The sequence below is a fragment of the Sceloporus occidentalis genome, unplaced genomic scaffold, assembly GCF_023333645.1.
Source record: "Sceloporus occidentalis isolate IW3139 unplaced genomic scaffold, rSceOcc1.0.p SCAF_1, whole genome shotgun sequence".
Lineage (NCBI taxonomy): Eukaryota > Metazoa > Chordata > Lepidosauria > Squamata > Phrynosomatidae > Sceloporus > Sceloporus occidentalis.
In genome coordinates this window covers 14,250,112-14,264,111 of record NW_028316981.1, presented here as the reverse complement: position 1 = coordinate 14,264,111, position 14,000 = coordinate 14,250,112, and the positions used below count along the sequence as shown (strand labels likewise).

Here is a 14,000-nt window from a genome sequence, read left to right as displayed (position 1 = left end):
TGAATGCAAAAGAAATTACAGTTGGCCCTTCTTATACACAGATTTTTTTATACACAGATTAAAGCGTACACGGTTTGAAGATGTTCAAATATCAAACCTTGATTTCCATTTTTTATAAGGGACACCATTTTTCTATGTCATTATATTTAATACGACTTGAGCACACACGGACTTTGTTACACATGGGGGATCTTGGAACCAAACCCCAGCGTATAACAAGGGTCCACTGTATCATATGAATACGCACCCTTCGTAGTGTAGAATTCGAATTAGCATCCCTGCACAGTGAGGACAGAATCGGCTTGTGGCCTTTTTACACTTCCGGCGGGGCTTGCCTCCAGTTCCCATGGTTTTGCCTTGTTTCACATTATTTCTTCATTCATTATCCCTTATTTCACTTTATTACGCAATTCACATTACTTGCTTATTCATTATCCCTTATTTCACGTTATTTAGGCAATTCACGTTATTTGTTAATTCATTATCTTTTATTTCACGTTATTTAGGCAATTCACCAACTCAAAAATCAGTCCAAAGCAACCTTGTGCTTGGTTTGAGCATTGGACTATGGCTATAGAAGGCAGGGATGGAATCCCACTGGGTGACCTGGTGTAAGTCACACTCTCTCAGCCTCCTCAGAAAATGGCAATGGCAAACCCCATCTGAATAAACCTGCCAAAAAAACCCAAAAAGTGGGGTGGGAGTATGTCTGTGCCTTTAAGTCTCCAACTATGTGGGGAATGGGGGTAGAGAAGGAGTCCCTCCATTTGGGAGAGCTTTGCTGCAGTGAGGTTGTGGGGGGCCTGGGTCCTCTCTGGTTCTAACCAGGCCCATTGGGAGTCCCATTGAAGGCAATGGCACTGCCTCCTCACCATAAGTCGGAAGAGGGAAAGGGGAGGGGAAGCTGTCCAGGAACCAGAGCTGGTGACTAAGGCTACATCCACACTGGAGAAATAACCCAGTGTGGCACCGCTTTAACTGTTTGTGGCTCAAGGCTATGGAATTCTGGGAGTTGGAGTTTTTTAATTTATATTTCCCACCTCTCCCTGTGGATGAGCCCAGAGCGATGCTCCTGAGGGGAGGAAAACAGACCCCTATTCCCTAGGCTGCCCCACTCCATCCTCCACCCAAGGGAGGAGGAATGAAGGAAGAAGAACTCTTTGGGGCTAATAAAAAAAGGGGGGGTCTCTCTTTTTGAAGCCCCCTGGCACTGGAGGAAGGAAGGAAGGCAAAAAGGTACCTGAGGGCACAAGGGGCCAGGAGCAGGGCAAGCCCCAAGAGCTTGCAGGAGGCCTAATGGAGAGCCTCCCCACTGCTCTTTCCTATCAAAAACAGCTGCTTTTCCTCCTGGCTGCCGGGGAAGACCTAGGAGCCCCAGTAGCCAAAACAAAAATGGAGGATCATGGGAATTGATGTGGTGAATACCAAGGACACAGCAGATATGCATATCACACCAAACAACACCACATTGAATGCGAAGTATCCTGGGAATAGGATTTGTGAATTCGCTTGTTCAGCGAATTTACTTAATTTTGGATTGCTGTATTTCTTCAAGTGGTCATCTGCGAATTCACACAAATCCCGCCCATTCTCCCTTCAGCATCTTACTCAATTTGCTAGCTTCTGCTGTAGCTTTTCGCACGGCATACTTGGAACTGGAGTAAAGTGGGACCAACAGGGACAATATTTGGGGGGGGGGGGCTACCGCCAAAAAGTTGCAAACTAAAGTTTTGCCTAGAGATTCTAGAAGTTTGCGAGCTCACTGCATAGACGCAGTAAAAACTCCATTTGTGTGAATTCACAGATGACCACTCAAAGAAATACTGTTATGGGTAAGCAACTGTCCTTCTTCTGTGGTTTACAATCATAGCTTCCTCCTCTCAAGTTTATCCACACACCACCAACAACAAGCCTGCAAGGTAGGCCAGGCTGAGAAAGCTCAACTGGCTCTTGCTCACCGTGTGAATTTTACAGTTCAGTGAGGGCTTGAATTCCAGTTATTACACCATGCTGCCTCTCCATTATAAAATGGCTTTATACCAATTGGTGATAACATAATCTGTATATCTGTATGTTGGAACCAGAGTTGCAAAGCCTTATTGTATTGTCCAACTCCCAGAATCCCCAGCCACCATAAAGTTTCTAGCTCTTGTCACTAGTATGCCTTTCAAAACATGAACTAACATTCACTCTGATCTCAGCTCCTGTTCTGTTTTCTCTGCAAGGTGGTGACTCCTCCTGAAGAAGGACATTTACCTCTACCTGAAGGAGTGAAGCCATGGCTGCAGAGAATTCCAGGAAGAGATTTCGCGAGGAAGCAACTTGCCCCATCTGCCTCAATTACTTCACGAGCCCCATGATGCTCGAATGCGGGCACAACTTCTGTGAAATCTGCATCCGTCGATGCTGGCAGAAGCCTGATATACCAACCCAGTGCCCACAGTGCCGAGGGCCCGTGAAGAAACACTTCAAGCCCAACCGGTGCCTCATGAACATGGTTGAAATCCTGAATGACTGGGATATGGAGAGTGAGGGACACAGCCTGCCCTCTGAATGCCAGCAACACCAGCATCTCCTGTCTCTCTTCTGCAAAGAGGATCAAGCCCTGCTTTGTGGGGATTGTGAGGGCTCCCAGGAGCACCTGGGTCACAACATGGCCCCCATGGAAGAAGCCGCCCAGGAGTACAAGGTGAGAGCTCTGCTACTGAGGCTTATGTTGGCTACTAAAGTCCAAGCCCGCCAATGCTCAAATCCACACTCCTGACTTGCAAAGGGATGTAGTCACACCTTTGAGACAAACTGAAAGAAAGCAGCTGGTTGTATGAGCATTTGTCAACTTGACCCTACTTCCTCAGGTGCATGCACCCACAACATGGATGTAGAAAGCCAATTGCAATCTGAAAACACATGGGGAATTCAAGTTGGGAGAAGCTGTAAAGCATGCAACATCAATGGATCTCACACTTTGGTCCTCCAGATTTTTGTATTTCAGTTCCTAGATGCCCCAGCCAGCAGGGAAGAAGTAAAGGATTCTGGGAATTGAAGTACATAATATCTGGAAGGCCAAAAATTGAGAACCATTGCATTGCATCACCTTGGCTTTGAACTGAAATGTCAAGAAGGGAGAAAGTATTCAGTCCAATTGTGTTCCTACATTTTAAGAAACAGTTTGACGTAGTGGTTTGAGCTTTGGACTGTGACTGGAGACCAGTGTTCGAATCCTGGGTAGGTCATGAGAATCTTGGGTAAATCACATTCTCTCAGCCTCAGAGGATGGCAATGGCAAACTCCTTCTGAAGAAACGTGCCAAGAAAACACCATTATAGATTCACTTTAGGGTCACCATAAGTTGGAAACAACATGAAGGCACACAACAACAAAATGGAAACATTGCAAAATAAAATAAAATAAAACAAATGAAAATTCAAAACACTTCTGGTCCCAAACATTTTGGTTAAAGGAGATTCAGCCTGTAATTCAGCTCCATGTTAAGTATACTGTATATGCCATAGTTGTATAAAATGCCCTAAATAATTTTTTTATTTATTTATTTTCAGGATCAGATGTGGAATTTACTGGAGAGTTTAAGGAAGGCAAAAGCAAGCATTTTGGATTATAGAGGTAGCACAGAAAGTCAAGGAGAAGACATGAATGTAAGTATCACCATTTCAGTAGCATATTAATACTGGATGATGGGATGTGCAACACAGCTGGTGAAAGGTTGTTTAGTTTTTCTGGTTCCAGCTATTTTGGCTGTCCACAGAGTCCTCAGCACTCTTTTCCAGCACCACAGCTCAATTGGAATATAATTTGTTCCTGGTGACTTGTTTTTTGACATATGATGGTTAATGGAGTGCATCAGAGAATTTCAAAAGATCCACATGTGCTTTAAAGACTACAGCAAAGCCTTTGACTGCATAGCTGAGGCTTCTGGGATCTGAAGCCCAAAATCTCTTAAATGGCACAGTTTGGGGACCACTGGCATAGATCATAAAAGCGTATGGATCATCTTTAAAGACATGGGAGTGCCAACAGATCTGATAGTCTTGATGAGAAAACTGTACTCAGGACAAGAGGCTACAGTCAGAACAGAACACAGAGAAACAGTAGGTTCCCAACTGGAAAAGGAGTCAGACAAGGCTGCTTCTTTTCAGGAGGATAGGAGGAGAATCAATTCATTTGAGATGTGGAGAAAAATGCTAAGGATTCTATGGACAACCAAAAAGAGAAACAAATGGGTCCTGGAGCAGATCAAACCGGAAATCTCCCTGGAGACCAAGATGACAAAACTCAGGTTGTTGTACTTTGGACACATCATGAGACGGCATGAATCACTGGAAAAAACAATGCTAGGATAGGTAGGGGAAAAGAGAGGAAGGTTGCATGCGAGATGATTGAACTCTATTAAAGAGACCACCAGTATGAGTTTGCAGGAGTTGGGCAGAGCTGTGAGGACAGGGGATCTTGGAGATGCATCATCAGCAGGGTCCCCATGGGTTGAAATCGGCTCAAGGGCAGTTAACAACTTTTATGTGTGATGCTACTTCAGATAGCATTTGCTTTTCTGAGCATGTTGACTACTTGCCTCATCGTCTTTCCCTGCTCTTAGCTGTTCTTGCAAGCGTGTATTCCTTTAGTTTCTACCTGTCTTTCTGTTAGTGCTCTTATCCTGCCTGTGCATCGCTTGGAATGTCTCAACATAGAGTTTTCTAGGTGAGGGGGTTACACAAGGAGGGCCACCTACACTGTGTGCAGTGCTAACAACTGTTAGCTAAGATGTCACTGCTGTTCTTTCACTTTAGTGACACCCACCACTACTGCTGCTGCCCAGTAGTTGTTTTCTTATGTCATCCTCACCCCACCTCCCCACCCCCATTATTGTTGAATCGATCGTTTCCCTACTCTTCTCCTTCTTCTTCCCTCCTTTTCCTTTCCCCTGTTCTTTTTCTTTTAGTTTCTCATCTGTTGTTGTTGTTGTTGTTGCCCTCTTGGTCACTGCTGGGGGAGGGATCTGGTGACCTCTGTCCTCCCTCCTTGCTGCCCCTTTGCCTGATCTCGCCAATGGTGGCAGCGCTCCATTGATAGTGTCTATACTTTGTAATACTGGATGATGGAATATACAAGTGGTGAAAGGTCGCTTAGTGTTCCTGGCTCCAGATAATGAGCAGATGGGTGGGGAGAAATTGGGCACTGCCAGTTGCCAAGGCTGTTCCTATGGGAAGCTTGGTACAGAGGAAGAGGAGAGTGTGGAGTCCTGGGGAGGCAGAATGTTTTGATTTGCGAACAAATGGGGTGCAAGCCTGCAAAACATTTATATCGCTATGTGCTTTTAATATGCCGTGTAACTGTAAATACTTCAGTCCTAACAACATTGTGACCAACTCAGTTTTCTGAGTAAAGCTTTCTGTCTCAGAGTCACATGAGTCATTAGGATTTGCATAAGTACTGCAAGCAAAATCTGAAAGAAAAATAATAAATTTGCCATGCAGAACAGTCTAAAGCAGGAGAGGGCAGGTAGGGAGGGTGCAAGGTCTACCCTGTTTTTTGATTCTCTGGACCCCTGGCAGACCAGATCCTACCACTTCTGTGAGACCAGGTCTTCCATTCCAGTGATTTCCGCTTGCATGTTGGGTCCTTTTGTTAGACTATCTGATATGAGGAATCAGTAATTATTTTTTCCCCAGTGTGCTGAGAGACCAGTGCCATATTTGTGGCTATTGGCTACAATTGTTCCCCTCATCACCACCCTTTCCTGGAAATTCACCAGTGCCAATAGTAGTTCTTTGGTTAATTACACTGATAATTGATAGAAATTATTATTATTATTATTATTATTATTATTATTATTGATTGCCATCAAAGCAATCAACAAAAATGATACTACAGAGAAAGACAAAAACATGGGCAATATATCCCACATGTCTCCTTCCATTTTAAGCCATGGCACTTCAGGATGTCTGTTTCTTTGGAAGAAAATGTTCCCCCTAAAAATCCAGATGCAAGGGCCATCCCTAGAGTGGGTGCTCATTTTTCTTGCTGAACATTCTTTCCTTGCTGTAAATGGGCATCCCCTCTATGAAGGCTTAGATGTGCCCAGCATGTGGTCCTTTTTGAGGGTTATGACTCCCAGAATCCCATAGCCAACATGGCCACTTCAGGATTGTGGGAGCTCCAGTCCCAAAGAAGGAATTCAGGTGTGTCTTTCCGATTTCATTTTGTATCTACCTTTTTGATATCGCAGAGGCAGTGACTGTGTCCAAAACCTTGTCATGTTACTGGAATCTTTCCCTCTGCCTTTTGTTGATCTGTGCAGGAAAGAATAAAAGGCGAGATGTTAATGATTACTGATTTCTTCCATAACCTGCGCAAGTTTCTGGAAGAGCAGGAGAAGCTTCTGCTGACCGAGATTGTTGAAGTAGAAACGGAGACTAGACGGAGAAGGGATGACCATCTGGTCAAAATATCCAGTGAGCTCTCATCTCTTGAAAGGCTCATCCTGAGGTTGGAGAAGAAGTGCCAGCAGCCAGCAAGTGAGCTCCTACAGGTGAGAATCCTGGGGATTCTGGGTGTTTCACCCCAAGGTGTAACCTTTCCAAGTTCTGAATGGCAAACTAGGGAGAATTCATATTTACCTACTGATAGAATCGGAGTTTTTTCTCTATTATTTTCTAATAGCTTTTCTTCTAATGGCCTTTGATTTATTTTACCTGTTAAAATATTTGTTGTTGTTTTTATGTGCTTTCAAGTAATAGTGATCCTAAGGCTAATGTAGGTGAGTTTTCTCGGCAAGATTTGTTCAGAGGAGGTTTGCCTCCTCTGTCTTCCCCTGAGGCTGAGAACATATGACTTGCCCAAGGTCACCCAGTGGGTTCCCATGTCTGTGCAAGGATTCGAACCCTGATCTCCAGAGTCATGGTCCAACATCAAACCACTGCGCCAGTATTGCTCCTACATAATGTGATATATTGCCGATGGACCCCAAGTCTAAACATGACATTCATTTATGTTTTGTATACACGCTTGTAAACATAGCCCAAAAAACATAGTATTAATATAGTAGTATATATTAGGAGTATAAGGGTTATAAACCCATAATCATAGCACCCTGGCTCTCCACACTATTTGTGTTATGTGCCTTCAAGTCATTTCCAACTTACGGCAAACCTAAAGCAAACCTATCATGGTGTTTTCTTGGCAAGATTTGTTCAGAGGAGGTTTGCAATTGCCTTCAACGTAGGAAGTGAACCCTGACTCCAGAATCGTAGTCCAACACTCAAACCAGTACATCATACTGGCTCCAAAATATTTATACCTCACCCCATATCCAAGTTTCTCAGAGTGGCACCCAACTGTTTAGAACAGTTACAACAAGAATTTTGAAAAATTGAAAGCAACACAATTAAGGGCTCCTGGAAGTAAATCCTAACAGATACCAAGGGCCTATTTAATCTATGAAATATTGAATAAATTAGGCCCTGAAGGCTTAAAAGAAAAAGACTTGTTTGACTTGTTGCCAGAATGAGCACTTGGTCTGCTAAGGCTTCATTCATATCCTGGGCTTTGTGCGTTTCGCTGCGCTCACTCTTGCAACATGAAGTGGACTTAGACAGACTGTTGGTTCAATCCATAAGGGTTGCTGTTCTGTCCGCGTCATACGCAGGTTTGAGCATATGCTCAAAGCTGTGGAGAGCCGTTCAAGAGCGCGCGAGGCAGCGCATCCCATTCAAATGAATAGGGTGCACGTGCATGCTCTGCCATGCCACCGCACCACCACCGCATGCACAAGCCCCATTCAAGGGCGCACTGTATAAGTAATATAGATGTAACTAAGCCATATGAAATTAATTTTTACGAGTGTTTTTAGCATTTAGTTCATAATGTCCTACGTTTTTGTGAAGTTGAAGGCTTTCACAGCCGGCATCCATAGGTTTTTGTGGGTTTTTTGGGAAGAGTTTATTCCTGATGTTTTGCCAGCAGCTGTTGCTGGCATCTTCAGAGAATGTTTTGGTGAAACTTTCATCACGAATAAATTCTTCTAGCACACAGCCTTAAACACCCCCAAACCCCACAAAAATCCTGTGTTTCTTTGAATGTCCTAACTTTGTGGTTATGACATCTGGTCATCCTGACTTGGTGCTGTGGTTCCATTTTAACGACCATGTTTGCATCCTCTGGAATCCTTGGGCTCATAGTCCAGGAAGGCACTAGATCTCTCTGGTTGAGGGTTTTAAAGACCCTTCCCCAAACCACAGGTCCCAGATCCCATGGGATGGAACCAGTGGAGTCGTAACACTATAGTGGTGTAGTGTGAAAGGGGCCCCTGAACACACTCTGTATCCTTATAGCCTCTGCACTTGGTTACTGCTAACTGGCTTGTGGAGTGGAGAAGGGTGGGAACCCTCATTATTCTAAAATCCCTCAAAAGATCTACCCCTGACATTGTCTGAACCACCAACATGGTGGGAGGTCAATGCTTCTCCTGAGATTAAAGCAGATTGCTTGGGGAATCTTTATGGTGCTTTCTGAGACTTACTGTAGCTTGCCCTATCTGACTACTTAAACGTCATCTTTTGGGTGTCTTCATGGCATGGTCAATGACAAAAGGCTTAGTTCTCTCTTTTTCTCTCTCTCCCTTTTTCTTGTAGAACATTCAAACCACCTTGGTAAAGTAAGTGGATCCCCTTCATCTTTCTTCATGTTTCAAGAGGTTGGGAATGATATGGTTAGCAACTGACACATGTGACCATGCTGGTGTGGTAAATCCAAAGGCATGCTCAATTTTAACCCAAGAAGAAAGAATTTAAGGACACCAACTCTTTCAAGTTGCACAATTTGTATAAATAAAACAAAATGTTTACACAAATGGCTAGATGGATTTATAGCAAATTTGAAAGGTATGTCTGAGATTATATGACTTAAAATACACACTGTGTTGTATAGGCAAAATCCACCTGGGGGGGTCGCTTTTTGGGGTGGTGTCTGGATGGATTGGACCAAATGGAAGGGTATGTTTGGAATGGCAAGACTAAAATAAAAGCTAAATAGCATACATGAAATCCACTCTGTGGGGTCCTTGGTAATTAACCTAAGTCAAACTGGGAAATGTTGCTAGTATTTTAACAAAACTGTGTTAATATATACATCAGGTGGAAATGCTGTTCTAAGTGTTTCTGCTCTGGGGATTGTGGGATGGACAAGTTAACTTTTCTCCTCCCCCACTCAAGGTATAAGGAGAGACAGAAGTTTGAGACTCCAGAGGTTTTTCCTCCTGAGCTGAAATTAAGGACCTGGGAATTTGTTGACATCCACCATTTTATTCAGGCAGTTATGAAACAGTTCAAAGGTAAAGGAGAATGGCAACAAGACCTTTGTTCTCATTATGTTACTTTCTGGAGTTCTTTTGCACTATGCAAGTTATAGTGCTTTCTTCTGCATGGTGTCACTTCCACTCCCAGTCTCTACTGTTTCTACCATGTTGACAAATTCTTCCCTATTGCTTGCAGTCAGACCTAAAGTAGTTACATCCCTTTATTGCTTATTCTATTTTCTGATAAATGAAGTTATCAACATGACTTCATCTTCCCTCAGCCTCTTCCAGAGATGGTTTAGCATCTCCTTAACCTTTTACTTGAAACTAGATGCAACAGTGCCTTCAATTAGATGCCAAAACATTATGAGTAGACTCTTTTATGAGCAAGCTCAGAATGTACTCAGGGTGGCAAAAATTACTACTGAGGAAGAACACACAAGCTAGGAGAGGCAGCAGAAGTTTGAAATGCACAGATATAGGATGGGGGACACCTGGCTGAATGTGTGAAAGGGATCTGGGAGTCGACCATAAGTTGAACATGAGTTCAGCAGTGTGATGCGGCAGCTAAAAAGGCCAATGCAATTTTAGGCTGCATCAATAAAAGTATAGTGTCTAGATTAAGGGAAGTAATAGTGCCACTCTATTCTGCTCTGGTCAGGGCCCACCTGGAATATTGTGTCCAGTTCTGGGCACCACAATTCAAAAAGGACATTGAGAAACTGGAGCGGGTCCAAAGGAGGGCGACTAAAATGGTGAAGGGTCTGGAAACCATGTCCTATGAGGAATGACTTAGGGAGCTGGGGATGTTTAGCCTGGAGAAAAGAAGATTAAGAGGTGATATGATAGCCCTGTTTAAATATTTGAAGGGATGTCATATTGAGGAGGGAGCAAGCTTGTTTTCTGCTGCTCCAGAGACTAGGACCTGGAGCAATGGATGCAAGCTCCAAGAAAAGAGATTCCACCTTAACATTAGGAAGAACTTTCTGAGGAGATTTTTAGAGCTTTTGCAGCTCAGTTCTGACATGAGTGTGGGTCCAGCGATGCAAATTCATGTTGTAACGTGAATGTTTTCAGATGCGATTCCTTTCTATGGGTGCTCCTTCCATGGCGCTTCCTCAGTGATTTCAAAGTGACCCCTCATTTTGGTGAAATTGGAAAAAAGGGAATTCACAGAATTTGCTTTGAAGCTCACTTCAATTTCACTTCGACTTGGCCTGGTGTGGAAAATCACTCCGATGTCGCCCCCCCCCCCTTGGCCCCCTGCGTCCTGCTCCTTCATCCCCTGACTGCTCCTTCATCCTGATGAAGGATGACAGCTAAGGAGGGGGCAGAGAAGGATGACAGCGTCCAGAGCCCCACTGAGCGTGCGCAAGGGTGCCGATTCGAATCATTGAACCCTCAAAGTATGTTCCAGTGTGATAATACAATGTGCACTCACCACGCTTTGCTTGAATCCACATCATGTGACTTGCTTGGAATCAAACTGGCTCCACTTCCCCTTCGATTTGGAAGGGCAATGGAAAGGCAACCAGGTGTGGTAAAACATCACATTTTAATGTGAATTCGCATTGCTAGACAGGAGTGACTCCCGGTCTGGTGTGAAAAAACATCACTTTTTGCATTGCTAGAACAGGAGTGACTGCGGATCTGAGCTGCAAACCCCCCACGTGTGATAACGGCCTTAGTAAGGGCTGTTTGACAGTGGAACACACTCCCGCAGAGTGTTGAGGAGTCTCCTCCTTTAGAGGTCTTTAAACAGAGGCTGGATGGCCATCTGTCGGGAATGCTTTGACTGAGAGTTCCTGCATGGCAGGGGTTTGGACTGGATGGCCCTTGCGGTCTCGTTCAACACTAAGATTCTATGATTCTATGCTTTTGCCTGAGACTCCTGGGAAGGACAGGATTCCACTCCCCTCTACTCTCCCCAGTTAATGGAGCGGAAACTACTGTACTTTTGTACTTTGAACTGAGTTTCCAGCAGATGGAATAAGCAGCGAGGGGGGAAATGAGAGGAGGAGGGAGGAATTGAGACATTTTGAAAGGAAACTGGGGAAAAAAGGGGAGGTGACATGATCAACCATTAATTGGGACTGCCCCTGCCATATGGGGATGCTGGCGTGTGTGTGTGCCAAATTGGTTAAAAGCCTCATGGTGTAATAGGGCCTAAACAGACAGGCCAAAATAAAGCTGTTTTGAGTCAGTTTGGAGGTATGCTGTTTAAATGATGCATGCGTCCTAAAAGGCCAGAAGCCACGCCAAAGTCATGCGCCAGTCCTAAGGACTGGAGAGCAGCTTTGGCACAGCTTCTGGCCTCTCAAGATGCGTGTGTCATTTAAACAGCATACCTCCAAAGTGACCCAAAGCAGCTTTATTTTGGTCTGTCTCTTCAGGCTCATATTTAACTTCTGTTCTCTTTCCTTCCCCAGATGATCTAACAGCTGGACTTTCTATTCAGAAAGGTAAGTTAAAGGATCCGAGGGAGAATCAAATCTATTGGAGGCTTTTTATTTTATTTTTTTGGGAAGGCTGGCTGCTTGTTTGTCATTGGAAAATCTGCACTGCAGATTCAGTGACTAAGTGAGTTGACTTTGAGTGGGAGAAATGTTAATGAGGGACCAATTCTCTGCCAGTTTCCATACATTCTTTTTTGGGTTTTCTGAGACATAAGAATTGTGCTGATGGGTCAAATTGAGGTCTAGTCCAGGATAAGGAGATCTGTGGGGGGGGCAATATTTCTTCTGCACTAATATTTTGGAACATCTAGGCTAAAATTTGTTGTGGATGGTGATCCACTCAATTCTCCTCCCCCTTTCTGCAAAATTCTTCTCTCCTGCTTTCTGTTAGACCAGCTGATTTACTTTAAAAATAATTAATGGTAAAACATGACTTTAGCATGAATTCAACTTCCACCAGTCTGTTTTCTGCCAGTTGCTTGTTGACAACATCTGGAGATTTAGAACAGTTGCATCTATTTGTGATGTTGTATTCATAAAGAGTTGCCTTAATATGGTTTTTGCAGAATTTGTGGAGAAGTTAACTTTTGGATTGCAATTCCCAGAACTTCCAGGCCAGCATAACGTTTGGGATTGGTAGTCCAAAACAGAGCACAGGTTGAATATCCCTATCTGGAATTCTGAAATACTCCAAAAGCCAAAATTGTTCACCTGGGTGTCTGATAGTGCTTTCTGATGTTTCAACGTACACAAACTTTTTTTTAGGCACAAAATTATTTAAAATATTTATATAAAATTAGGCCCTATACAGACAGCCAAAATAAAGCTGCTTCGAGTCACTTTGGAGGTATGCTGTTTCAATGACACATGCGTCCTAAGAGTCCAGAAGCCGCACCAAAGCCACACTCCAGTTCTAAGGACTGGAGTGCAGCTTTGGTGCAGCTTCCAGACTCTTAGGACGGATGCATCATTGAAACACCATGCCTCCAAAGTGACTCGAAGCAGCTTTATTTTGGCTGTCTGTATCAGGCCTTAGTCTTTTAGAAAGTCACATTCTACGCTTGGCATAAAATTCTAGTCTTAGATGTGTTCTTTAGGTTTTGACAGTTTGGCAAAGGTTTTTTTAAACTACAGCTCCCAGAATCCACCAGTCAGCATGGCAACTGCTGGCTGCATTTCTCGCATTTGCAATCCAAAATTATTATCTGGCCAAGTTCTGTTGTTTTGCTTTTTAAAACCAGGTTACAACTAGCAGGATAGTAGCCCCCCCCCCCCCATGTTTTTGGTGTTGGGTTCAGATTCAGGGGAAAATCTGCAAGAAAGATGGGAGTATCCTAACCTTGAATGCAGTATATAACCCCAACTAGAGACAATTGGAGCTTTGGCTAAATTGACACTTCGGTAAATTCTACTATCTGAAATGTTTTACTCTTATCAGGATTAACAATTGGATTTAGACATAGAAATTCTGCTGGTTTTAGAGAAAATGGTGTTGTGGGGAGGTTTGTTTTTTTACTTCAGGATTGAAATAATTCTTCCAACTGATCCTCTCTGGTCTTCTCTTTCCTTATCCCCCCTGCAGCAAATCTAACTCTTGATCCAGGCACTGCTAGTCCTAATCTTATTGTGTCTGCAGATCAGAAAAGTGTGAGAGCAAAACCTCAAGACCTGGCCACAAACCAAGAGAGATCCGGAGTCACTTCTATTGTGCTCGGAAGCCCAGTGTTGACCAGAGGAAGACACTTTTGGGATGTCAGTTTGGAAGATGCGGAACATTGGGCTGTTGGGGTTGTCAGAGAATCTGCAGTGAAAGACCTTTCAGAGTTTATTATGAGACGGAGTTGTTTCAAAGCCGATTCTAAGAAAGGCATCTGGGCTCTACAGAGCCCCACTGGGAGCTGCTTGCCTCCCCAAAGCACTCAGGTCTTATCTGTGCAGAATCTTAAGAGAGTCCGAGTGACTCTGAATTACACAGGGCAGCGAGTGGCCTTTTTCAACATTGACCATGGCAGGATCATTTTTGCTTTTATGCCTGCTCCCTTCTCAGATGAGCCTATTATCCCCTTCTTTTGGCTGGGGGAAGGAGACCGTCTGATTCTCTTGCCCTAAGGTTGTGGAGCAGTGCTGGGACTCTCTTTCACTCTGGCTACCAGAGTATTGTACCTTTGCAAAATATGCTTACAAATGGCCCTATGTGGATTGTTTATTGTACTGGTTTGTTTAAGAAATTCTCTGTA

General features: G+C 43.8%; 1 protein-coding gene across 11 annotated transcripts in view; it reads left to right on the top strand.

Annotated features, from left to right (window-relative positions):
* The window catches only part of LOC149320863 (zinc finger protein RFP-like), a 20,658-nt gene extending 6,658 nt beyond the window's left edge, over positions 1-14,000 (top strand). For 10 of the 11 annotated variants that reach the window (XM_089505659.1, XM_089505601.1, XM_089505608.1 and 7 more), the window contains exons 3-9: positions 2,226-2,689; positions 3,558-3,653; positions 6,314-6,544; positions 8,646-8,668; positions 9,225-9,343; positions 11,737-11,769; positions 13,346-14,000. In XM_089505659.1, the coding sequence (XP_089361785.1) occupies positions 2,279-2,689; positions 3,558-3,653; positions 6,314-6,544; positions 8,646-8,668; positions 9,225-9,343; positions 11,737-11,769; positions 13,346-13,872 (1,440 nt within the window). In that variant the 5' untranslated portion in view covers positions 2,226-2,278 and the 3' untranslated portion in view covers positions 13,873-14,000. The remainder of the gene's footprint in view (positions 1-2,225; positions 2,690-3,557; positions 3,654-6,313; positions 6,545-8,645; positions 8,669-9,224; positions 9,344-11,736; positions 11,770-13,345) is intronic. The other variant, XM_089505665.1, reaches the window with a different exon arrangement.